Raw genomic sequence first — 27,190 nt, 5'->3', positions numbered from 1 at the left:
AGAGTAAGGTCCAAATTGTAGTTTTAACAGAGGACGGGGAGAGCCTCACAAAGGATATGGTTTGAGGGGTGGGCAGGTTTTTAAAAAATGTGTCCATGCGCCTCCATTTCTTAAAGCCAAAAAGACTGAAGATGCTGTACACCAGGAACAAAACACAGTTGCTGGAAAAGCTCAGCAACTCTGGCAGCATCTGTGAAAGAAAATGAAAGTTACCGTTTTGGGTCCAGTTCTGAGGAAAGCTCACCGGACCTGAAACGTTAACTCTTTACTGTTCCTTCACAGATGCTGCCATACCTGCTGAGTTTTTCCAGCAACTTTGTTTATGTGCTTCCATGTCTAATCTGCCTTCTGGGTTTAGCCTGCATTTCACAGGGTTTGGGAAAGCCAGCTGCATGTTTGCTACCTGCTCGTAGAGTCCACAACTGAATCTTCAAGGTCTCGTGGCATACAATGGGTTGCACTGAAACTCTGGGTTTCAACCTCGCCCCAGAATTTGATAGTCAAGAAAGATAAGCTCATGCATAATTGAACAGCTTGATATTTAACTTGCAAGATGACAGGCATGGGAGAAATTCCTGGTCAGCCAATTCCCTACCATCACTATCCAAAGTCCCACTCTACAACAGAGAGTGGAAAAATGCATAGGTTGCTGTTATTTCTGCACATCATTGGTCAGTTTTGTCTGACAGAGCCTCTGCAGCAACTGATCACCTTGGCAAGTCTTCCCCCTCCAACAAGGAGCCTAACAAACTGAGTTTCCGGGCAGGAAATCTGTTGGAAACAAAACAGCCTTGGCATGGTGGGAAGCCTGGCTATCCAGGTTTCCAGAACAACGCCTCCCTAAGCTCGGACGAACTCTCCATCGAGATCATGGCCCAGAGCGCTGAAGTCATGAACAAAAACCGACACAGTCCAAAAAAAATCAACAATGCTTTTAAAAGGTTAAATTGTGGAGCTTTTGGCAAGTTAATCTTGCATATCCTTTACATGCCTGTTTACGGATTCATGTTTGCAGATTCTTGTTATTCTAATGTCTTTTCATTGCCTCCCTGTTTTAAAAAAAATCTACCACTGTCCTTCTTTTCCTGATATTGAATAAAAATCTTAACTTTTCCTCCTGTCTTTATTTGTGTTCTGCTTAGGAACATTACTGCAAGTTTTGACAGAAGATTTATTTTCAATATATTACTTCTTCTTCTCCTTACAAAATGACTGTGTATTTGCAGCGTTCCCATTTTAAACATTTATTACTTTGTATGAGAATTGTAGAGTTTTATAACCACTTCCAGAACCTTGCCAAATCTTGGCTGAAGCAACCAGCTGAACTGTCAAAAGTTCATTTAACTCTTGTTTTGGGATTGCATTGGGGAATTCCACAAGATTCAGAAAGGAGCTGGGTACTGTTCCCAGAGGAGTTTTCAAAATTACAGTTCTCAGACAATGCCACAGTCATAATGGGGAATTTTGCAACCTTTTGGAGAAGGCAGGCGGAGTGAAAGTTTACAGATTGTTGTCAGAATAGATTAAGTTATGAGTCTATAGTGAAATCTGGCTCTATGCCAAGCTGTAGATGAGCTGATTTTGAGGAAATCACGTGATGATCCACCCAATATGTTCAACTATCCCACAGAATACACAGTTCCGTGTCAAACTTGCTCTGTGCTGTCCAACTCATTCTTGCGACTGGAGAGCAGAGACACTGGTGTGCAGTTCTCGATCTTATTTCTTCAGAAAGGTTAGCCCTTACTATTTTAATGCATAAAACTGTAACTGTCAAGTAGCAGACAAATGTTGTGATATGTTTTTGCATTTGACAGGACGTATTCTCGGCAAAGCTCAGATTTTAGGCACAGCATTCATGTTACCTCTTCAAATCAATATTCTGTTTTGACTGGCCAATTCTCCTAGTGATAAGAAAGTGCTACAATTTTTCTTTTTGTATAACAATCAAATCAATCACTTACTGTTCATTCGGAGCTATTTGAAGACGCAACAGCACCACTGCTGATTTATGCAAAAGCGAATGTAGAGTACATTAGTTGTTCATAACATTTAATCAGAACCATATGTAGCAAGACTTGACGATTTCTTAGAATTAGCAATCTTTCAAAAATGATTCCATATGGCTTGTATGATGAACTGAAGGATTTCTTCAATTTCAATTTAGAGATGAAGTGCAGTCCCAGTTTTAAGCGTCCTACCTTATTGATTCCTTCATAACTTCAGCCTGACTTGGTTACCTATACAATTTCTCTTCTGCCTTTCCCTCAAGTTCATTACCTTCTCTGGAACCACCAGCTGCCACTTAACCCACACTCAGTTTTCCTCACAATCACTCAACTAATGCGTCCAGCCTAATGGCATCCAAAAATCACCAATTTATATCTGTTTAGAATTGTTGTCAGCACTTCACTCTGCAAATACTCTGCTGAATAATTTCACAATCTTGTCTATTTACAACTTCATTTTATCAGACGGTTTTAATGTTGAGCAACACTGCAGAGTGCTTTACAGGGTCCAACTTCAATTCATTCCATTCAATCTTTTACAACATTGATATCCTCCAATGGTTTATTTGCTTGACTTTCATGATCCACTTTGTGCCTGACCTATAATAATTCCTTTTGGTTATCTATTTGCTGGTCCTCAGTAACATCAAGGGTAAACACTGCACCAATTTTCAGATAGCTTCACCTCTCTCACAAGATCCTTAACTCCACAAATCCTGTAGGACTTATTTAACTGTGTATTGTCATGTCCTGTATACGTCAGACTTTTGTCAATGGAAGCCATCCTATTCACCTCAAGCAAGAAGCTTGCCTGACACACTTGCCTGCTTGTTAGTTTGGGTTAGGCTGGCCCAGCTCCTCCAAAACCTTCAAATTGAACAGGCGCTTTTTATTTAAAAGAATTCATCCATGGGATGTGAGTGTCACTGATAAGCCAGTATTTATTATCTCGCTCTCTAATTGCTCAAAGGGCAGTTGGGAATTGATCACATTGGTGTGGGTCTGGAATCACATTTGGACCAGACAGATAAGGGTGGTGAAACTTAACCATTAAGCCCGTGAGCTAAAGAACTCTCCTTCCTCTATCCTTCATCTTGCCTACTCACTCCTCCCTTGTAGAAGGCTCACCAAACCCAACCTCAACCGGGTCATCCATAGTTTCTTACACACTTACAGCAGGGTCACTCCCTTTGTTATTAATCTACTTACAACTTCTGTGTTACTTAAGGGCATTTTCGAATTTATGTTCTTATTTTCTTCAATCAGCCAAATACATGCAACACAATGAATCTTAGACTTCGGGCTACAGCTCAGATTACAGCACTCTTCCTACTTCAACTTTTCTTGAAGTGCAAAGGTGAGCACTGAAAATTGAATGGGTGTGTTATTGATAAATTAATTGCATTCATTGCATTAAGCCATTCTAACTTTGGATGGGAACAGTATTTTTGAAATTCTATCCTGACCAGTTTTCTTTCCTTCTCAATTCTTTTGTCTCACCTAGTTGAGGCAGCAACATTACCGCTGAGATGCCAGTGTATTCATTCAATGAATGGCCTGAATCCTAAAGCGATCAAGAGCTTTCAGATATTTCCAAGAACAGCTCACTGCAGCAGAACTGAAATTATGTAAGTACTGCACGTCTTAGCATTAGTTTTCAAACAATGATTATGTAAAACGAGAACATGCAGGCTACTTTTCTTCTCCCTTTCTCGGGTGATTTCCGGAGTATCGATTTACTGCAGCTGCTCAAAGGCCATCATAGTTGAGCCTGATCATTTCCTCACTTGATACCCAAAGGTGGAAACTGGAAGGAGGGTTTGCTGGAGACTGAGTGGGAATTGTAGCCCGAACAAAAAACCAAAAATGTCCATTCAAATTCAGGGAGAGGTTAGTGTGTGTATGGAATGCATTGTCAGAGGCAGTGGTGGAGGCTGATACAATTAGAACATTTAAAAAGTGTCTGGATGGGTATATGCATAGGAAGGGTTCAGACTGGCAAACGCAACTTGATTAATTTAGGATATTTGGTCGGCATGAACGAGTTGAACTTGAGGGTCCGAGATAACAAAGTGTGGAGCTGGATGAACACAGCAGGCCGAGCAACATCTTTGGAGCACAAAAGCTGACCTTTCAGGCCAAGACCCTACAGAAAAGGGGGAGGGGGAGAGGGTTCTGAAATAAATGGGAGAGAGGGGGAAGGAAGATCGAAGATGGATAGAGGAGAAGATGGGTGGAGAGGAGACAGGCAAGTTAAAGAGGCGGGCATGGAGCCAGTAGAGGTGAGTGTAGGTGGGGAGGTAGGGAGGACGGACAGGTCAAGGGGGCGGGATGAGGTTAGTAGGTAGGAAATGGGAGTGCGGCTTGAGGTGGGAGGAGGGGATAATTGAGAGGAAGAGCAGATTAAGGAGGCAGGAACAAGGTGGGCTTCTAAATTATAGTAACAAATTACATAGCAAAATTTAAAAAAAGGTGTTTATTTGAATGGGGATTAGGGATGCAGTCTTGTCTGCAATGCCCAAAGCCCACAAAAAAATAGAGAATGAGAAGTATACCTTGCACTTATTCAGTAACATCAGCTTGACCTGGCAGTAGCACTCTTATCTCTGACTGAAAGGCATGCAAGTTCATGACCTTGTTATGAATTTGGGCACATCACTTCGGCTATTCATTCAGCACATTACCAAGGAAGTGCTCAGTAATGCTGCGAGTGCTGCTTTGATGTTGGTTATTGTACCAAGGTTACTATTCAAGAAAGAGCCTTCCTTCAAACACATGGAAACCATTGGTTTGATTAGATTAGTTTTAGATTTATTGTCACATGTATGTGCAGTGAAAGTGTTTTATCGCGTGTTATATGCAGAGTGTTGCCACACTCTGGTCCCATCTTGAAACACTAAACATAATGAAAGATTTAACTGCAATAGAGTGCATCTTTCCCTCCTGTATTGCTCCTCCGTTGCTCCCTCAGTCACTGCTTGATATCAGCCCGGGTCGCTGCAACTGGTTCCTGGGTCTTGGTTACGGGGCCTCCACCGCTGCCAACACTGCAACCGCCACGTCATGTGCCTGGGGATGTGCTGGTTCCGTTCCTCCTTCTCCCCATCCAAAGCTCCTCCAGATGCTGCTGTCGGTTGTTGGGGTCCTCTTCCTTTCTCTTGCTCCGGATTCTTATTGATTTTATGGTTCCCCACATAACAACGGCAGCTGCACTTCAAAAATAACTCTGCAATGCTTAGGGACGTTCTGAGATTGCAAACGGTGCTACATACAAATGCAAGCTCTGTCTTTCCTTTCATGACAACTATCACTCATTCAAAATAGATCATTCAGCGTTCTGAATAAGTCATCTCAGACTTGAAACATTAATTGCTCTCTCTCCATAAGAACTACCGGACCTGCTGATTTTTTCCAGTGTTCTGTTTTAGTTCAGATTTGCAGAGTCTGCAGCAGGTTATTCATTTGGTTTGGCATATAAGAGCTCTGAAGGACTTTGGGTCATTCTAACTACCTAACCAATGCAAGCTTGTTAATTTTAAAACGTATTTAATTCAATTAACACCTCATTAGTAAAATAAGTTGTTATGCTGGTCAGAGAGCAGGAGAAGCCCAACAAACTCTGGGTTATAGTTTTCACACATTCAAACAGGTCAGTTATCTGAGGCTGCCAGGATGATATGCATCACCGGCAGTTCCAAAGTATGAAACGCTGGCTGAATTTGTTAGAACTAAATCATACTACCTGTCCGGACCTGTTACTGGCATGTCTAACCAACCATGTACATTTTCTCCCTCTCCCTCTCAATTTGAAATCAGTAATTTCCCCAATGTTGCACAATTTTTGGTTTGCACCGAATCCCTGCTTACTAAACAAAAGTACACATAATAAGCTTGGTGAACTAAGGGATCATTCAACTTTTAAAAAAAATCAACAAAAATATATCTTTATGATCCTCGATATTTCATGTTTCACAATGGGTGAGAGTTTCTAATAGAAATAACAAGGGATACTGTGCAGAAAAAACAATGGGCCTGCCCCCGCTCTTTCAGAGGGCAACCTGGTTAGTCCCAGTCTCCTCATCCACACCCTATGTCTTCGCAAAATTTTCTCTTTTAAGTATGTAATTCCATTTCAAATGTAACTACTGAATCCGCATCTACCATCCATGCATTCCAATTTCTAACAACATGTTGCAAAAGACAATTTTTTTTCCTTCTGGTGTCTCTAGTTCTTCGATTAATCATCTTAAAGCCATGCATTTTGTTTATCAACACTTCAGCCCAGCTGGAAATAACTTCGATTTCTTCCTCAAAAATCCTTCAGCATTTTAAAACTACTCTTGGCTGCTTCTAACTTGACTCCAGTGAAGACAACTTGAGTTTCATCAGAGATAACAAAGTGTGGGGCTGGATGAATGCAGCAGGATCAGTTTCTCTAAATGACTCGTTCCTAATCCTTGAAACTATTCTAGTAAGCCTCTGTAAATCTAAAGCCTTCACATCCTTTATGAAATAGCATTTAGCGCAATACTGTAGCTACAGCTGAGCAAATCAATTATAAAGATTTTGGATGACTGCCAGGTTTTTATACTCTCTGCGCCTATGTTTTCAGAGAACAAGGAGAAAGGGACATTTTCTGCAGCCCAAACAGAAGACCTAACTACCTAACAGACTACTGATGAGATTTAGGCGACTTCAGTATTCAGTCCCCAGCCCTCCCCATCTCTTTGCCAGCTGCTATTTTAGCTGTTACCCTTACAGCCAAGTCATTCAGTGGGAAGTGGAGAAAGCCAGTGCATGCATGTACCAATTCCAGGATCAGACTGCATAGAGAAGCTGTGGCCATGATTTGAGTGTACAACATTTCGAACTAGACATCACACCCCAATATTTGTGGAAAGGAGTGGAGATGCACATTTGTCAAGCTGGGTGAAGTCCAGTAATCCAGGGCCATGTTAGGATTGTTTTATTCTGTATCCCACCAACACTGCATCTCCTCCTGGTCCACTGACAGTATTCTATGAACACTGGATCTGGCTGCTCCCAACTTATCTCGAACAATGGTGAAAACAGCCATTCAGTGTTAAATTCACATGGTGTCAAAATCAAAGGAACAGAGTCGTAATTACATGTTTTAGCGGTAAAGTTATGCAGAAGGTTACGGGGGTGTCCTCAACCTCAGTAGTTAAAATTTAACTTATTCAGTTGGTGTCGGGTTGGACTCGATATCACACATTAACCAACACAATAACTGTCCCTTCCTCTTTCCTGTCATGAGTAAGTGCACAAAGTGTGTATATGCAATGATTAGGATTTGTTTATTGTCTTTGAGTTATAATTCCTTACTTTGCTCCAAGCAGCCTGCTATACTGACAATAGAAATATATTCAATGAGCAAATGAAATGCAGTAATTAATATGGACATAAAAAGTTAATGACTGGCATTTTGCTAAATAAGTTATTTTGTTCACTGTAACCATAATATTAGCTCATTGACATCATTAAAAAATAGATGTGAGGTTACAGTTGCAAGAATTGGACTCATGAATGACCTCAAATGGAAACCAACAGTAAACTCACTTCTGTTAAAAACAGGGGTTATTAATGTTCAACTCAATTTATGCCCGAACATTTTGAATTCAAAATAATAAAATGTGAGGCTGGATGAACACAGCAGGCCCAGCAGCATCTCAGGAGCACAAAAGCTGACGTTTCGGGCCTAGACCCTTCATCAGAGAGGGGGATGGGGTGAGGGTTCTGGAATAAATAGGGAGAGAGGGGGAGGCGGACCGAAGATGGAGAGAAAAGAAGATAGGTGGAGAGGAGAGTGTAGGTAGGGAGGTGGGGAGGGGATAGGTCAGTCCAGGGAAGACAGACAGGACAAGGAGATGGGATGAGGTTAGTAGGTAGGAGATGGAGGTGCGGCTTGGGGTGGGAGGAAGGGATGGGTGAGAGGAAGAACAGGTTAGGGAGGCAGAGACAGGTTGGACTGGTTTTGGGATGCAGTGGGTGAAGGGGAAGAGCTGGGCTGGTTGTGTGGTGCAGTGGGGGGAGGGGACGAACTGGGCTGGTTTTGGGATGCAGTGGGTGGAGGGGAAGAGCTGGGCTGGTTGTGTGGTGCAGTGGGGGGAGGGGACGAACTGGGCTGGTTTTGGGATGCAGTGGGTGGAGGGGAAGAACTGGGTTGGTTGTGTGGTGCAGTGGGGGGAGGGGACGAACTGGGCTGGTTTTGGGATGCAGTGGGTGGAGGGGAAGAACTGGGCTGGTTGTGTGGTGCAGTGGGGGGAGGGGACGAACTGGGCTGGTTTTGGGATGCGGTGGGGGAAGGGGAGATTTTGAAGCTGGTGAAGTCCACATTGATACCATTGGGCTGCAGGGTTCCCACCCCTGTCTGCTTTCCGGAGAGACCACTCTCTCCGTGACTCCCTTGTTCGCTCCACACTGCCCTCCAACCCCACCATACCCGGCACCTTCCCCTGCAACCGCAGGAAGTGCTACACTTGCCCCCACACCTCCTCCCTCACCCCTATCCCAGGCCCCAAGATGACATTCCACATTAAGCAGAGGTTCACCTGCACATCTGCCAATGTGGTATACTGTATCCACTGTACCCGGTGCGGCTTCCTCTACATTGGGGAAACCAAGCGGAGGCTTGGGGACCGCTTTGCAGAACACCTCCGCTCGGTTCGCAATAAACAACTGCACCTCCCAGTCGCAAACCATTTCCACTACCCCTCCCATTCTTTAGATGACATGTCCATCATGGGCCTCCTGCAGTGCCGCAATGATGCCACCCGAAGGTTGCAGGAACAGCAACTCATATTCCGCTTGGGAACCCTGCAGCCCAATGGTATCAATGTGGAATTCACCAGCTTCAATATCTCCCCTTCCCCCACCGCATCCCAAAACCAGCCCAGTTCGTCCCCTCCCCCCACTGCACCACACAACCAGCCCAGCTCTTCCCCTCCACCCACTGCATCCCAAAACCAGTCCAACCTGTCTCTGCCTCCCTAACCTGTTCTTCCTCTCACCCATCCCTTCCTCCCACCCCAAGCTGCACCTCCATCTCCTACCTACTAATCTCATCCCACCTCCTTGACCTGTCCGTCTTCCCTGGACTGACCTATCCCCTCCCTACCTCCCCACCTATACTCTCCTCTCCACCTATCTTCTTTTCTCTTCATCTTCGGTCCGCCTCCCCCTCTCTCCCTATTTATTCCAGAACCCTCACCCCATCCCCCTCTCTGATGAAGGGTCTAGGCCTGAAACGTCAGCTTTTGTGCTCCTGAGATGCTGCTGGGCCTGCTGTGTTCATCCAGCCTCACATGTTATTATCTTGGATTCTCCAGCATCTGCAGTTCCCATTATCACTGATACAATTTTGAATTCAAAGATGGTTTCTTTGGCATATTGTGAAAAATAAATTCTGTAAAAGTCTCCAACTCATCCATAGACGTTTTCACACCCACTACACAAGTACACACATATTTCGAGTCTTATCAGTTTGCTAGTAACAACGATATCTCTCTGATGGTGCAGTGGTGGTGACACTGAACTGGTAATCCAGAGAATGAGGCGATTTCCCTGGGAATGGAGTTCAAATCCTACCATGGCAGCTGGTAGAATTTAAAAGGGGGGGTGATGGCCTTGCGGTACTATAGCTAAACTAGTAATCCAGAAATCAGCTGGTGACCCGGGTTTGAATACCACCACAACAGATAGGGGAATATGAATTCAATAAAAAATATCTGGCAGGAGTGGCATTCCTTCAGTCAGGTGAGAGTTACAGTGGGACTTCTCAAAATTGGATGTGGACTCCATAAATTCACATGGCATCAGATCAAATACAGGCACAATAACTTTCTGCCAAGTTATCACGTATCATCTTTCCTCAGCTGATGAGTCAGCACTCTTCCATGTTGAGTACCACTTGGAGAAAGGAATGGGAAGAGCTGGGTGCAATCTGCATGTGGAATTTCAATATTTACCACAGGCAGCCTTGACAGCACCATTACTGATCGAGCTCGTTGGGTCCTAAAGGACATGGCTGCTGGACTTGGGTTTGCAGCAGGTGGTGAGGGAACCAACAAGACCGTAAACATACCTGACCTCATCCTTACCCGTCACGGGCTGCAGACAGATCTGTCCATGACAGCATCGGGCTGAGTGATCACCACACAGTCCTTGTGGAGACAAAGTCCTGCCTTCACATGATGATTACCCTCCGTCATGCTGAGTGGCCCTATCACCATGCTAAATGGGACAGATTTCAAACAGATCTAGCAACTCAAGACTGGGCATCAATGAGGCACTGTCGGCCATCAACAGCAGCAGAATTGTACTCAACCACAATCTGCAACCTCATGACCTGGCATATCCCCCACTCAACCATTACCATCAAGCCAGGAATCAACCCTGGTTCAATGGAGAATGTAGGAGGACATGCTAGGAGCAGCGCCAGACGCACCTACAAATAAGGTGTCAACCTGGTGATGCTACAAAACAGCACTATTTGTATGCCAAACAGCATAAGCATCAGGTGATAGGCAGAGCTAGGAAATCCCACAACCTTGCATTTGTCCACCAATGTGCAAAATTGCCCAGATACGTCCTATACACAGAAGGCAGGGCAAATCCAACTGTGCCAATTACTCCACTCACAATCATCAGTAAAGTGATGGGAAATGTCATCAATAGAGCAATCAATACAGCACTCGGCTGAGTGTAGTATCAAGGGGCACCAGCAAAACTGAAATTAATGGATACTGAGGGCGAACGCTCCGCTGGTTGGATTTATACCTGGAAAGATGGTGGTGATTGTTGCTGCTCCATCTCAGTCCAGGGTATCTCTGCAGGAGTTCCTCAGGAGTAGTGTCTTAGGCTCAACCATTTCAGCTGCTTCATTAATGACCTTCCCGCATAAGATCAGAGGTGAGGATGTTTGCTGATGTTTGCACAATGCTCAGCACCATTTGTGACTCTTCAGATACTGGAGCAGTGATTGTTCAAATACAACAAGATCTGGACAATATCCAGACTCAGGCTGAAAAGGGACAAATGCTGTACAAATGCCAGGCTATGATCGTCACCGATAAGAGACAACCTAAACACTGCCCTTGACATTCAACAGTGTTACCATCACTGAATCCCCACTACCACCATCCTGGGGAATCACCACTGACCAGAAACTCAACTTGACTCACCACATAAATACAGAGGGTTCAACAGCAGGTGAGGGGCTAGGAATACTGCAGTGAGTAGCTTACCCCTGAACGACCACAATCTACAAGACACAAGTCAGGATGGAATACTCTCTGTTGAAGTGGATAGGTACAGCTCCCACAAACTCAATTTGCTTGACATCATCCAGGACAAAGCAGCTCACTCACTTTACAACAACGACATCCACTCCCTTCACCACTGACATTCAGTAGCACCAGTGTGTAGTATCTACAAGGTTCATTGCAGAAATTCACCAAATATCCTTCCAACCCACAACCACTTCTACCTAGATAGACAAGAGCAGCAAATACACGGGAACACGACCATTTGCAAGTTCCCCTCCGAGCCGATCACCATCCTGACTTGGAAATGTACTGTTGTTCCTTCAGGGTCACTGGGTCAGAATCCTGGACTTTCTTCCCCAGCGGCATTGCAGATATAACTGCAGTACACAGACTGCAGCAGTTCAAGAACGCATCTCACAACCACCTTCTCAATGGCAGCTAGGGATCAGCAATAAATGCAGACAGCCAGCGTTGTCCACGTCCCACAAGTGAATATAAACAATAAAGTTTTATACTGAAGCTCAAAGAGAAATCATTCATTTCCTCTCCTTAAACTTTTTTACCATTTTATTACAGATCATTTGGATTAATGTTTCAACAACGCATATTTTCACCTTTGTTAAACACCACAGCTTTTGGCTAACTGGTTTACATCATATACTCAAAACACCTAAAGGATTGAGTAGCTACAAATCTATAATTTTTGCTCTCCTAACAAAATGCTCCTGACATCAATCGACCAGCATATCTTTCTCAGTTAAATGCATCAACGATGAAAACACTTAAGCATCAAGTGGTTCAAACTTTAGGTGGTAGAGTGTTTCCATTTGATCAGAAAAACAAATTAGAGATTATCAATAAAAGATAATTCAGAATGCACTTCTTTACCCAGTGATTGGTGGGAATCTCTAAATCACTACCACATGGACCATTCAGGCCAAATACTCTGCAAATAAGTCGGACAGCACATAGGAGAAAGGACTGGAGGATTTTACTGATAGATGCCAAAGAATTGGAGAATTGCTTTGAATGAAATGTTAGCTTAATATGGTCTGGTTAAAGTTAAAAAGATTCTGCCTTACAAAATCTATGCAATTACATGAATACTGACTTTCAGATAGTGTCAGCAACACAGTTATAACAGTCCATTGTCTTTGCTGGATGCATGTGATTGCACACAAACATTAAATGACAACTGTTCTCTTCATCCTCAGATTAATGGTGCAGCAGGGACATGAAGAAAGAGAGGTTTGCCTTAATCCAGAATCAAGGCAGGGCAAAAGGCTTCAGAAGTGCTGGGAAAGGTCAGTATAAAACATTCAGGTTTGGCTCAACACTTCAAGGCATTGAGACTTTCACTCAATTCAACTCCACAACAATTGGAGCTCAATTAAACGTCCGCTTCCAATGGTCTGGCCATTCTATTTCAAATAAAAAGCATTCTATGAAGAAGGGTCTAGGCCCGAAACGTCAGCTCTCCTGCTCCTATGATGCTGCTTAGCCTGCTGTGTTCACCCAGCTCTACACCTTGTTATCTATGATTTAGCTGTGAGCTACTTATGTGGTACAACAGTTCTAAAATTGGACAATGCAACTTAAGCTCAAGCCAAAACCTGAACAAAGGTAAAACACACCTGAGAAACTCCCTTTCCTTTGAGAGATCCAGGGGTTCAATTAATGGGGCTAGCTTACAAAAACATATGTTCAACACAGAAGGTTGAGTTGGTGATCAGATCAAGATGTGTAAAATGGGGAGTTACTAGTGAGCAGTTTTCATCATCATTTTACCAGTGCCAGATACATTGAATTCAATCCACTATCACCTTAGTGGGATTTAATACTGTCACTGGATTACAGGTCTTGTAGGACTACAACAGTACACTACCCCAAATCCAGCTGTCTAAAAAAAACAGCACTATCTACCGAGCGGGAATTTTTATATTAGAGAACTTGCTATATATGAACCATTGCACAATGGTTTTAGTCTGCTTGAGAAACAGCTGCCTGGGAACAGCCATGCTAAAAGGGCAGTCATTGACAGAACTGTTGTACATTGGGTCATCTTGAGGACACCTTTCAGAACATTGTGTACACAAAGATAACAAGAAAGCAATTCAGTTAAGGAAATTTGAGAGTAACTAGCAATGTATGAAATGGCGTGTTGGTCAGGTACCCTGCAGGTTAAACCTCACTCTGGAATGATTCCAGCTTGGAGTAGGATGAGATTATCATCACTTACAACCTCTATTAGATTCTGATAGGCGACATGACCACAACATTTAAAAATGTCTCTCTCACACTGCTAACCAAAAATTGGTATTGCATAAAAAGCAGGTGTGAACCTGACACATTGAACACTGTGACTGAAATAACTGTATAACAGTATGAATTACTTTGAATGAAATGCCAAGTTGAATGTCTAAAATTTGTGAAAATCACCTCATTTTCAGGCATTTTATTTCAGTAGCATTCATCTCAATTCACGTCAATGATTGTTGGGGATTTTGTGCATGTTCCTTTGAGTAACAAAAAACATGCTGACAAGGTTAATAAACTATTTCTGAGCCTACTAAAGGGACTTTACTTTCTGATTGTGCATATTCACGCATGAACTGATGGATAAGATGAGGCACAACAAACATTGTGTGCAGGTGACTTCATGTTATAAACAAACATGAAACTTTTGATTTGGTTGCTTGATTATGTACTTTACAGTCAGCATTGGTTTGGGAAAGAAGCACGGTTTATGGCATGAATGCAGATCAACACTATATTCAACATGAACCAAAACGGCTGAATTCCTGACATGGGAGGGAAAAGGGTGCAGTGGATAACAGATTAATGCTGATGCTTACCAGAAGAATGCAGTTAAATGTGACGAGGTTAAATGGCTAAATTTTTGATCAGTGCAACATTCTTTTTCTCCACAATGAACACACTTGACAAGCTTCATTCTTATTTACAGAAAAAGAAATTCTCTCTGCAGTTCAATCATCATGCAAAATCTTGTAAAATCACTTACATGATCTGAAAGCAGATTGTGTGATAAAAACTGAAAGAACTGTGGATGCTGTAAATCTGTGACAAAAACAGAAGTTTGTGGAAAGGTTCAGCAGGTCTGGCAGCATCTGTGAAATCAGGGTTAACATTTCGTGTCCAGTGATCCTTGGGTCTGATTTCTCTCCACAGAAGCTCAGCAGATCCGGCTGCATCTGTGAAGAGAAATCAGACTCAAGGGTCACTGGACACAAAACACTAACTCTGATTTCACAGACGCTGCCAGATCTGCAGAGCTTTTCCAGCAATTTCAGTTTTTGTTGCAGATTTTGTGATCTATGTTCTAAAAGTATGATATTCATTAGACTAGGCACACTTGCAGATATCGGTTTTAAAAATCTTCCTTCCTTAGGGACTGCTGTAACACTTTATTCCTTCATGCGCTCAAGACAGATGCCAGTGACATTTCAGCACCATGACCAATTCTAATGTACAAGGAAAGCAATGACAACAGCACTTTCTATACAGTTAATCTAGATGTAGAAGAAAAACTCAAACATTACATTTAGCCAGCTATTATATAAGGTACAGTAATACTTCTGAAGGAGTTAATGTCCACGTTGTATTGAACTCCACCCAATCTGATGATGTCCCATTGTCTTTGGGTGGACACAGGTTCTAGCTGCATGGGTTCACAAGAGGACAGGTATTCTATTCAGCTCCTGTCAGTCCCAGTGATTACGCCTAGCAAGCTGTAAACCGTACCTATTACTATCATGCAACAAAATAAATAGCTTATATAAGAACAAGTGTCTGTTCTGTTTAGATTCCCCAATGGTCTATCCCCTACCACTGATAATTAGATAAGCCTTAGGCTAAGAATAAAAAAAGGAAAGATTAGTGGAACTACTCAAACCAGAATAGGACATGCTGTTGGTGATGCAAAGCTAGCTTAAAATACAACATTGGTTAACCCAGCTAATGGAGTGCATCACTGTTATGCATCGTTCACTTGTGAGTCAGCCTGCTGAGTCCTTACGCATTCCATGATCTGTCCTGGGTGACCTCAGTTGTGCACTGGAGACTGTTCTAAATTTTCCATTTGTGAATCAAGTATCTGTCTGTCATGCTTTGTGGCTATGGTTGAGAGTTGCCCAGAATGTTACAGCCCAAAGAGAACAGCCCTCAGCTGACATTTGTATGCGTTAACAATGGCAACTAAACTTTTAAAGGCACTTTTACACTACAAATGCAGCCTGGAGGTCTGATGAAGAGTTACTGGATTCAAAGTTTTGACTCTGCTTTCTCCCCACAACGCTGCCAGGCCTGCTGAGTTTCCCCAGCAATTTCTGTTTGTCTTTCAGCCCAGAGCACTTTGGTGGTCTAAACAAACACCAGAACGAGAAAAACCGAGAGCCCCTGGAGAGGGGTATTTCAATCCACTTTATAGCAGAATCAGTTTGCAACAATCCTACAATTTGACAAATGATCAGCATCGGTGCAGCCCAAATTCGAGAAATCATTTGTGTAAAGTTTGGCTGTTGTATCACAACAGGCACCAGTTAACTCAGGAGACTTGGACAAAATAAGCCATTCTGCAGACTTAAGATTACGGCTCATTAACAGGCCGTCCCACAGGGAAATTTGACTGTGCTTTGTTCAAACTGCAACTTTTAAACCAAAAAAACACAAACTTTGAAATTCCAGTTCATTGCGATTTCAAAAGGGTCAGAGGCTACAATCTGGGTAGTTACAAGAATGATGGGCAGGCAGTCTGTGCCTAGGAAGCACAGAAATACCAGCAAGCAGAGGCCCTGCCAAATTAAGTGGCAGAATTATCTACTGCGTTTCCATGCCTGACAGCTGGGAAGATGGGAGGCTGGGAGATCACGCTCTTCATTAGAAGTTAAATGCTTGCAGAAGAGGACCAGGCATATATTTTCCATTTAGAACTTTACTTTAACTAACCACATGCCTTGAATCCCAGCCATCTGTTGGCTTCATAGAAATTCTCTTATCAACCTGATCAGATCATGTTGTGACACATCTCTGCAGGAAGTGGGACTTGAACACATCCTTCTGGCCCAAAGGTAGGGAGACTACCACATTGTCATGGCAGCGATTATAACACCAGTTAAGTCACACTTTAACCTTCTACATGACACAGAGACCCTTCTTTTTAATCAACCTGTTCAGAGATGTTGTTACACACTTGTAGAATGGTTGAAACATAGGGAAATATCCTCTTAGTATTTACCCTGTCAAGTCTCGTATAGCATTCTTAAAGGGATGTGACAGGGTAAATGCTGTGAGGATGGTTCCCTTCATGGAACAGTCTAGGACCAGAGGGCACTAGGACGCTAATTTAAGACTGAGATGAGAAGGAATTTCTTGTTTCGGACGGTAAGAATTTGGAGTTCCCTATCGCAGAGATCTGTGGGGGCAGAGGCCTTGTGTATATTTATGGCTGAGATAGCTATGACCGACTGCATGGTAGAGAAGCCCTGGGGAGCCACATGGCCTACTTCTTATGGTCTTCTTAAGGATCCCAGGCCTGCTGGCTCAGAGGTAGGGTCACTATCACTGCACCACCAGAGACCCTGACACATTTGAATCTAATCGATTAATTCGTTCAACTGCTAGGTATTCAGCATCCTATTAACAGAATTACATGCTAACAGATCACAGGGAAACATTAAAACAGCTCTGGGGAGAAAAGGAAAGAATCACAAAGGGAGTGATCAGCGGGTTACCCGTAGACAGGTGTCTACACATCTGCACATTATGGTGTGAGATAGTAGGAGCTGCTGATGCTGGAGAATCTGAGATAACACGGTGTGAAGCTGAATGAACACAGCAGGCCAAGCTGCATCAGAGGAGCAGGGAAGTTGATGTTTCGGGTTGGGACCCTTCTTCAGTTTTCCCTCAATTTTCCTGCTCCTTTGATGCTGCTTGGCCTGCTGTGTTCATCCAGCTTCACACCATATTATCTATTATTGCATATAACGGCTTGCTTTGTTTTCCCTTTGTCCAACATATGGCTGTTTCAGGATCTTAAATTGTGTGATGCATAACTCAAAACACTTGAGTTAAATGTGGGGTACTATAACTATATTGTAACTTTAATTTGACATAAATGTCAGCCAATTGAGCCAGTTGGTCACTTGGATGCAAAGCTAGCATGTGCGACTTCTGAGGAAGGGTCACTGGACACGAAACATTAACTGTTTTCTCCTCCACAGATGCTGCCAGACCTGCTGAGCTTTTCCAGCAACTTTGTTTTTGCTCCTGATTTACAGCATCCACAGTTCTTTTGGTTCTTATGTCCAACTTCAACCCTGACAAGGCAATTCAGTTCTATTCCTGAAACTGGAATAAGTTGCAACAGCGCAACCTAAAATGAGACAACCCAAATTAATAGCATAAGCTTAAATAGCACTCACCTTCCCGACTGCCTCTGTGCTGCGACCTCACTTCCGCCCGGCTCCCTCCGCTCTCTGCTGCAAAAAGAGACCGCACCTGGAGTATTGTGTGCAGTTTTGGTCTCCCAATTTGAGGAAGGACATTCTGGCTATTGAGGGAGTGCAGCGTAGGTTCACGAGGTCAATTCCTGGAATGGCGGGACTATCATATGTTGAAACATTGGAGTGACCGGACTTGTATACACTTGAGTTTAGAAGGATGAAGGGGGATCTGATTGAGACGTATAAGATTATTAAGGGATTGGACAATCTGGAGGCAGGAAGTATGTTTCCGTTGATGGGGGAGTCCAGAGCCAGAGGACATAGTTTAAAAATAAGGGGTAGGCCATTTAGATCAGAGTTGAGGAGAAACTTCTTCACCCAGAGAGTGGTGGATATATGGAATGCTCTGCCCCAGAAGGCAGTGGAGGCCAAGTCTCTGGATAGTTTCAAGAAAGAGCTAGATAGAGCTCTTAAAGATAGTGGAATCAAGGGTTATGGGGATAAGGCAGGAACAGGATACTGATTGTGGATGATCAGTCATGATCATAATGAATGGTGGTGCTGGCTCGAAGGGCCGAATGGCCTACTCCTGCACCTACTGTCTATTGTCTATCGTCTGTTTGCAGTGAAAATAAAAGGCACGCAGACAGACCAGGCTGTAAAAAATTCTTTAGAGCCCTTACTGAAAAGTAAGTGGAAGCAAACCTTTGAGGATGGATGATGCTAACTGAACGCTGATGAACAGTGCCACACTGTGGAGGGAAAAAATCCCACAGAGAAATCACATTGCAAAGACGAGAGAACAAAAAGAAAGACGCAGAAAATGCAGATCAGTTATTAATTGTGGTGAGAGAAATAGATTGTAAAATTTCACATCAAGTTTGCAAGATTTCCAAAACAGATTTATTCGAAGTGCTGGTAATGAATGTCATGACTGTAATCCCCTCAATCTTATGTTTAATGGACAGGAAATCTTGGGGAATGTGTAACTTCCTGATCCATGCTTCTAAGGTCGAGTTTCCATTCTTTTGAAAAATTCATAGAGATGCAAAGTCTTTGCATACAAAGCAAAGTAACAAGACCATTCAACTCTGCAGTAAAAGATGATATTATGGAAATAACATGCTGTTTGCAGCTGCTGAAGCCTGTGATTCACCTATTTGGGTTTCTAACTTCTCTGGAATTCTTCTCTGAAAGAGTTGAATCAGTGTGGACTGCACCAGGGCCAACAGTCATCGTTGCATTGCCACCAATCCCATGTGATCATCAGAAAATGAGCACAAACATCTTACTCAACAGGCAAGTCTCTGCGAATCCTATCTTCAAAACCACAAGTTGCATGACACCAGGTCATAGACCAACAGGTTTATTTGAAATCCCAAGCCTTCGTAGCACTGCTCCTTCATCACTGACAAACCCGAAAGCTTGGGATTTCAAATAAACCTGTTGGACTACGACCTGGTGTTGCGCAATTTCTGTCTTTGTCCACCTCAATCCAAAGCTGGCAACTCCACATCAATCCTATCCTCGTCCAAACCCAGACTGCCCTGCTTCCAGATACCATGAAGCAGAAACCATACTGAATGAGTTTTCCTCCATCACAATCCGGAAACATTTTAGCTAATCCAGCACATATTTGAGGATTAACCTCAATGGCAAATATTTGCAGAGAAGCTTTGATGAGTTCATCTCTCCCACTCTACACTGGCAGGGGAATAAAATGGAATTTGGAAGAAGGAAGTGCTAAATGGTCTGGTTCTAAAGCAACAATCTGAAGGCCAACAACGTAAAATTCTACTTTGTGTTACGTCCTTGAAACTTACAATTTTCACGATTCTCAAGATACTTCAGAAGCTTCACTGAATGCAAGCACGAACTGTGGAATGTACAATTTACCAGTCAGTGTTTTGCTTTGTTACAGTACTCAGAAAAATCCAAACAAAAGGAAAGACTGTTTTAAAAGAAAAGCAAGGAAGGATTCAAAGAAGAAGAAAGGACGTAAAAACGTCTAAACACCAACAACTTTAATGCTGCTGTCTTCGTCTGCAACACTTCTAGCATGTACAGAGTTGCAGGAAGTTGGAGAAAGGTGATGGATTGCAGCATTACGGCCTGTTTTAATCCTGAATTGTGAAGTACAGTTCTTGAAGACTTCTTTTATTTCTTGCTCTTCAGTTTTTCTTTTTTCCATAGATGTTATGTGCTTTGTTGTAACTGGAATAGAAGCTATTGTCCTCTACAGTAATCAGAGGTACAGAACTGTATATATGGTCAATTAAACACACTGAACATTAAACTAATGTCATTTCAAACTAGTATATTTTAGATCATAGATCCTAGAGACAAACTAGTTGTAAAGTGGACATTATGTATTTTCTATGTAGTATTGAGATTACACAGGTCAAGTTAGATAACGATAAACTTACTTCAGGCACATTTCAGGTTGTTGCTGACTTATTTCCACCACTACTCCTAGTCACCCAGTAGTCAGACATGTTCACAGTTTCTCTCCAAATATTTCTACCTGTGAGGAAACAGCCAGCCAGAAAATCATGGGTAAATCTGGCAAAGGACAGAGAAGAATACAAACCGTTCAAGGTTCATGGTGGGACTTTTTTTCAAGGAGCCAACTAAGTTTCTTCAATGGCTTAGGATTTCGTTACGTATTTCAATTTTTTTATACAAAGATGATTGATAATGTTTCTGTATTTTAAAAAGTAAATAGTTAAATAAAACAAAAAGATATTGAAGGAAGTGCATTTGTCTTAATTTACTCTTGAGGTTTAGTTTACGTTTTCTATGTTCCAAATTTTCAATCCCTCCTCCAGAAGAAAAACAAACTTCAATGTCACTGTGTCCAGAATTTACAGAAAGAACCCAGTACTCAGAAGATATACATAACTGCATTCGTATTGTAATAACGCAGGTTGTTGATTGCACTTTAAATTTAAATAGTAGTTCATAATGCACTGGGCATGGCACAGACTGCCAAATGGGTTGTGTGTTTGCTTTAATCTTTCCAGCACTGACAAAATTTCTATCCGCATAAAATGTGCAGCACAGAAATTAGAGGAGCCTGTTCAGCCCAACCAGATTATGCAGATACTCGAGCTCCACTTGAAACCTTCCCAACCTTCCACAACTAATTCTTGGCAAAACGTTCAATTTCATTCTCACCAGTACTTATCCAGTTTTCTATATTGCTCACCTCAAAAATTCGTTTTGGTAGTAAGCTCAGAAACAAAATCAGAAGTTAATATCAAGAGTAAGCAGTGGTCTCAACAATGGTCATTGTGGAATCCCATTTCCCACCATTCCAAATTAATTGCCTTTACTATTGCTCATGCTGCCAGCTCGCTATCCATTCTGCCACTTGCCTCTGATTCTGACCTTGCAGACTTTTCAACTCACAGAGTCAGAGAAATGTACAGCACAGAAACAAACTCTTTGGGGGATACCAGATATCCTAAAATTAATCTGATCCCAGTTGTCAGCATTTGGCCTATATCTCTCTAACCCCTTCCTCTTCATATATCCATCCAGATGCCTTTTAAATGTTGTAATTGTACCAGCCTCCACCATTTCCTCCAATAGCTCATTCTATACATGTACGACTGTGTGCATGAAAAAGTTGGCCCTTAGGTCGCTTTTATATGTTTCCCCTCTCACTTTAAACCTATGCCCTCTAGTTTTGGACTCCTCCACCCTGGGGGAGAAAAACCCCTCATGATTTTATAAACCTCTACTAGGTCACCACCCAGCCTCTGGCACTCCAGGGAAAATAGCCCCAGCCTATTCGGCCTCTCCCAATGGCTCAAATCCTGCAAACTCAGCAAATCCTCATAAATCTTTTCTGAACCCTTTCAAGTTTCACAACGTCTTTGCTATAGCAGGGAAACCACAATTGAATGCAATATTCCAAAAGTGTCCTAACGAATGTCCTGTACAGCTGCAACATGACTTTGCAACTCCTTTACTCAATGCCCTGACTAATAAAGGGAAGCATACCCAACACTTTATTTACGGGCCTGTCTGCCTGAGACTCCACTTTCAAGAAACTATAAAGCTGTACCCCCAAGGTCTCTTTGCTTTGCAGCACTCCCCAGTGCCCTACTATTAAGTGTACAAGTACTGCCCCAACTTACCTTTCCAAAATGTAGCATGTCACATTTATCTAGATTAAATTCCATCAACTCATTTTTAAAGTAGATGTCCTCCTCACTTTATCAACTCCTTGGTAAGATACAGCTGTGAGTTGCTCTTCAGTAACCATCCATAGGATGACTGACAGTGGCTATCAGCAGAATATTAACAACATCGTGAAGATAGTAGCGTCTTCACTGAACTTCCTGCAGTGGTAACAAGATGGGGAACCCCTGCCAATCTTTCCAATTTATGGATGTGGTGGTCAATTTTACAGGCAAACTCCCAGCCAACCCAAGGCTAGTTAATGTAGTTCTGAGAAAGGGTCACCACACCCGAAACGTTAAACTCTGATTTCTCTCCACAGATGCTGCCAGATCTTGGTTTTGTTACTTAACATAGCATCAACCTGCAAATCAGAGAGCAGGCTTCTCAGTTACTCACTAACTTAAGCCATTGGAAAGCTCAACCTTTAAATTTTCGCTTGCATCTAACAGTTCATGATCATTAACAATGCGTGAGAATGCAGCAGAAACTGCTGCCAGAAACATTTCCAGGACAAAGTTCATCGCACAAGTAACCTGTCACAGCCAGGAAATGAGCCATCAAACCACAGCTGGTTCCAAATACTCAAACTTGCTTTCATTTATATCTATCAAGCCGAGTATTACAGTTGCACTTCTTTTCAATCATCATATGAGTTAAACGTCAATCTGGGGGATGGTGGCAAATGAACTGTTACAACTTGTGGTTTAGCCAATCATAGTGTTGCTTTTAGAATCATAGGATCCTTAAACTGTAAAAGCAGGCCATTCAGCCCCTTGAGTCCACACCACCCCTCTGAAGAGCATCCCACCCAGACCCACTCCCTACTCTATCTCTGCACTTCCCACCCTAGACACTATGGACAATTTAGTACAGCCAATCCACCAACCTGCACACTTTGGACTGTAGGAGGAAACCCACGCAGACACAGGGAGAAGGTGCAAACGCCATCAGTACTTATACACTTAATGGTAGGGCACTGGGACATGTTGCTGAACAAAGCGACCTTAGGGTGCAGCTTCATAGTTTCTCAAAAGTGGTGTCGCAGACAGGCGGTTGCCTGAGGCCGGGATTGAACCCAGGTCCCTGGCACTGTGAGGCAACAGTGTTAACCACTGAGTCATCCCACCTGCATCTGTCTTGGAACAGAGTGTGGGAAAGCTTTACAATTGCATGCTCTGTTGGCACAGCATCCTTTGCCAATCAAGATAAAAAGTAGCTTCCAAGGCAATAGGTGAAGTGAGGGAAAGGCAATGCTTGCAAAGCAAATAAAAAGAAAGGATTTGCACTGGCTAGTGACAGTCAGAAATGGGGTGTGCCAAAATCTTCCAGGGAATGCAAGTAGCATCAGGCCAGCCACATCAGTAATAGAAATGATAAGCGCTGGAGAAATCCAGCTGGTCAAGCAGTACTGTGACAGGGGATTAAAAATGGTGGTTTTGATCCTGTCAACAGAGCGGGGAAGGAGGAGGGATTGGGAGCAGGTGGTGAGGGCTCTCAGAGCAAAAGGTAGTAAAGGATAGGGGGACAAAGAATATAGGTATGGAAAGGAGAAAGTGGGTCCATCTCTACTGAGTGGCAAAGCAAATAACCCACCAAAAAATGGGGCTGAGGTGGTGGCTACTGTTGTAATCAAAATGGAAGACAGAGGTGAGGCACTGAAGTTATTGAACTCAAATGTTGAGTCCTAGTGGTTATTAAGTGCCCACATGGAAACTGAGGAGTTGTTTCTCCAGCTTGCATTGTGCTTCATTGGAATACTGTAGCAGGTATAGGATGGGAATGTTAGCATGGGAGCAAGATGGTTTATTGAAATGGCAAGCAATTGGAAAATGGGGGTCATTCCAATGGACATTGCTCATGATGCAATCAAAAGACTTTACTGCATTCATCTTATAAAGTAAACAGTTTGAGTGTACACTATTTCTTTATGTTCCTTATGCAGATAATAAGCCTAAATAGATTAGGAGTACCACAAAAAACAGAATAACTGGAGCAGGTAAAGTGGGGGGTGGTGGAATCTGTATTTGATGAGATGGCAAGCATTGGCTTTAGTTTGAGGTTTTAAAATTGCATTTTTGGTTGCAAAAAGACAAATGATTCTAGCAATGCAACAATAGAGTTACCATTCCTCGCCAGAACAAACTCAAGTATATATGTGAAATGTAAAGGCTGGCTTTCAAACACTAAATCTCCCTCCAAAAAATATGGATTCGACTATTATTGGAGCAATATTTTCTCATCATCTTACTATTGCAAAGTTGCTTTTCCTGGTAACTCCACCCCATCCTAAAAAAAGTTGCACAAAAGCCACTGACATTATTTTTATTACAACATTTTTATTTGAAGATTTTCTATCAGAGTACAAATTTATTTTTCTCCATAAACCTGGAAGACTTTACAAGGCTGGCACTGAAATCTCCAACAGATAACTTTTTTTTTGTTTGTTCCAAGGAGAAAACTTGGATAGATCCTTGGGAAATCGAGGGTCCGTTCTGGTCAATTTTACTGACATACTTTGCCACTTCATTTTCCAACTGCAGCCATGTGTTCAGCTTTCCACTGTTTGCAACAGTTATTTCCAGACAACCACTCATGCTGTCCAGAGGACTTTCACCAGTCACCATCATTTTCTGATATGTTGAATTCTCTGACTGCTGCAGAATTATTCACCTGCTTTGCACTCTCAGTGTATTTCAGCTGGAACTGAGCTGTGTGTCCATAAGCGATTCTTAATGCCTGTCGGTGTATTAGTGGGAGGGTTGGGCAGGGACACCGTGTGCACTAGTGAGATGGAATCCTTGTCACCATGCACCCAAACTACCTCTTATGGTGTGCTGCTGTACAGACCAAATGAGTAGGTTTGCGTCGGGTTCGTCTTCAGCAGCAAACAGTACAAAAAAAGTTTGACATTTTTGGCTAAAAGAAATTAAGTGGCAGGGGTCAGCTTATGCACAAAGTTGATCCAAAGAAATGGAGGTCTTTTTGGCCAGCTTTTGGCATTCATGTTTACAGGAGATTGATCATTACTAGAGTAGGAATGATTAACTCTACAGATGAGACATGTGCAGGCTGCAAATTCTGTTTCTTATTATCGCAACAGCAAAGTAATCCTTTAAAAAAGTTTCTTTATGCACAACTAGAGGATCAGTGAGCTCCGTTGGCAGGATGGGTGGTTTGCGAGGAAGACTAATGTCAACAGCATGGGTTCCATTTTCACACCAGCTCAGGTTATCATGAAGGATTCTCCTTCTCAACTTCTCCCCTTGCCTAAGGTGTGGTGACCCCCCAATTAAACCACCACCACTCATCTCTCTCTCTCTCTCTCTCTCTCTCAGTCTAATGACAGCAGCCCTACAGTCTGGTAAGTCTATGGTGACTTTACCTTTACTTGCTACACAACACAAATAATTGTCATTTACAGTTGATATTATTCACCCAAAGTTGCATTTTACAAAACTAAGAGATGGCCAGGACTTTTCAGACAATATTCAAGTGAGGATGCTCAGTTTAAGTTTATTAGTGATTGATTGTTAGTGGAACAACATCATGTTCTTAACACATCTGCTTTCTCTATAGATGTTGACTGAACGTTTCCATCATTTTCTGTTCTCCTTCAAACACAGTTTATGCTTGACAATGGCATATTTAATTTCCAATGCTGGGGCACTTTTGAAACAACTTTTCTGAAGAAAGAAAAGTTTTTAAGGTTGGCGCCACTGTTCTTTACACAACACAAAATAAATAGTTCATAAAAACCAAAAGAACTGCAGATGCTGCAAATCAGAAATACAAACAGAAATTGCTGGAAAAGCCCAGCAGGTCTGGCAGCATCTGAGGAGAGAGAGCAGAGCTAATGTTTCGGGTCGAGTGGCCCTTGCTCAGAACAGCAAATACAGTTCATCGGCGAGGAACTTCAAACTCCTGGTAATGAGCAAATTTTCCTTTTGACAATTGTTCTAAGCAAGGGTCAATTGACCCGAAACACTAACTCTGACATCTCTCCACAGATGCTGCCAGGCCTGCTGAAGTGTTCCAGCAATTCCTGTTTTTGCAATAAATAGCTCATGTTGTTTTGCCAGCTGCTCTCTCAGATTTGAATGAGTTGGTTTCCAGTAGGAAGTGTCATTGAGATTGCAAACAAAAGGGATGTGTTGCCTGCTACTTATATAAATTTGAGAAAAGCTCTGAGCACTTAGATTACTACCATCCTATAAACAGAGTTCATCTGAGAGGAACTCCCAACTCCCAGTGGTGAGCAAATTTTCCTTTTAGCAGTTGTTCCAATTAACCGTTTGCTGGATTTTGCCAGAATACCTCTGTTTCTTTCCCCAGCATTGTCTGTTTGTGTCAGGTTTCCAGCATCGGTTGTATTCTATTTTCTTCCAATTAACCATACGTTCAAATTGACGGCAAGATAAGTGGAGTTGCAGCAAATTTGCAACTCAAAAGTAGTGTGGTTCCACATCCACCCTCCATTTTTAATTAGGAATAAAAATAAAGTCACTGGAAAAGCTCAGCAGGTCTGGCAACATCAGTGAAGGAAAGACAGAGATAACAGTTCGGGGCCGGTCAGCTTTGCACAGTTCTGAAGCAGGGCCACCGGACCCGAAATGTTAACTCTGTTTTATCCTTCACAGATGCTGCCAGACCTGTTGAGCTTTTCCAGTAATTTCTGTTTTTGTTCTTGATTTACAGCATAAGCAGTTCTTTCAGTCTCTATTTTTAATCATTGGGAGGTCCAATTATTAGTGATTTCACTTCCCACTTTAATTTTTTTTCAGTTTTTATTTGCAAACAGTGATACCGACTAAATTTACTGGCAGGAAGCTGTGGAAAAAATTACACGGTTAAAGCTTTCATTTTTTTTAAACTCGATCTCTTCTATTATTAACATAGCATCCTCAAATTGTCATGGTTAAACACTTAGATTTAATGGGGGTCAGTTTGTTTAGTGGGTTGGATACTTGCTTTGCGATGCAGTATGATGCCAAAAGTGTGTATCAATTCCCACGCTGGCTCAAGCTATCACGAAGGATACTCCTCTCAACCTCTCTCCCCTTTCCAGGGAGTTAAACCACCACCAGTCATCTCTAAGACTAGTAAGACTATGGTGACAACTTTATAATCTAACTACTTTAACACAGCACTCTTGACAGAGATGAACGTCTTGACTGTGCACAGGTGATACATCAAGAGAAATAAGCAAAAGGCTTGGACTGATCAATTACATTTTGAGAAGATA

At 42.5% G+C, this 27,190-nt stretch overlaps 2 protein-coding genes across 11 annotated transcripts in view; one reads left to right on the top strand and one right to left on the bottom strand.

The window, feature by feature from the left end:
• The window catches only part of rassf4a (Ras association domain family member 4a), a 199,285-nt gene that overhangs the window by 151,956 nt on the left and 20,139 nt on the right, over positions 1-27,190 (bottom strand). The window lies entirely within an intron of this gene.
• On the top strand, positions 1,583-20,507 carry LOC125467492 (C-X-C motif chemokine 3-like). 2 transcript variants are annotated; one of them, XM_048563405.2, is made up of 5 exons: positions 1,583-1,735; positions 3,276-3,366; positions 3,514-3,637; positions 12,511-12,600; positions 19,679-20,507. In XM_048563405.2, exons 1-5 carry the CDS (start codon positions 1,598-1,600, stop codon positions 19,767-19,769), a joined length of 534 nt encoding a protein of 177 aa, XP_048419362.1. In that variant the 5' UTR covers positions 1,583-1,597; the 3' UTR covers positions 19,770-20,507. The 2 variants fall into 2 exon arrangements, with proteins under 2 accessions (XP_048419362.1, XP_048419363.1); XM_048563406.2 differs by lacking the exon at positions 3,276-3,366 and having other exon boundaries at positions 1,595-1,735.

The sequence above is a fragment of the Stegostoma tigrinum genome, chromosome 37 (assembly GCF_030684315.1).
Source record: "Stegostoma tigrinum isolate sSteTig4 chromosome 37, sSteTig4.hap1, whole genome shotgun sequence".
Taxonomy (NCBI): Eukaryota; Metazoa; Chordata; class Chondrichthyes; order Orectolobiformes; family Stegostomatidae; genus Stegostoma; species Stegostoma tigrinum.
This window is presented reverse-complemented; position numbering and strand designations above follow the sequence as displayed.

Bases quoted from the DNA above. Each gene is read 5' to 3' on its own strand.
- LOC125467492 (XM_048563405.2), top strand. From the start codon at position 1,598: ATGATCCACCCAATATGTTCAACTATCCCACAGAATACACAGTTCCGT. The intron at 1,736-3,275 runs GTTAGCCCTTAC...TTCTTCAATCAG, and splicing joins GATCTTATTTCTTCAGAAAG to CCAAATACATGCAACACAAT. The intron at 3,638-12,510 runs GTAAGTACTGCA...CTTCATCCTCAG, and splicing joins TGCAGCAGAACTGAAATTAT to ATTAATGGTGCAGCAGGGAC.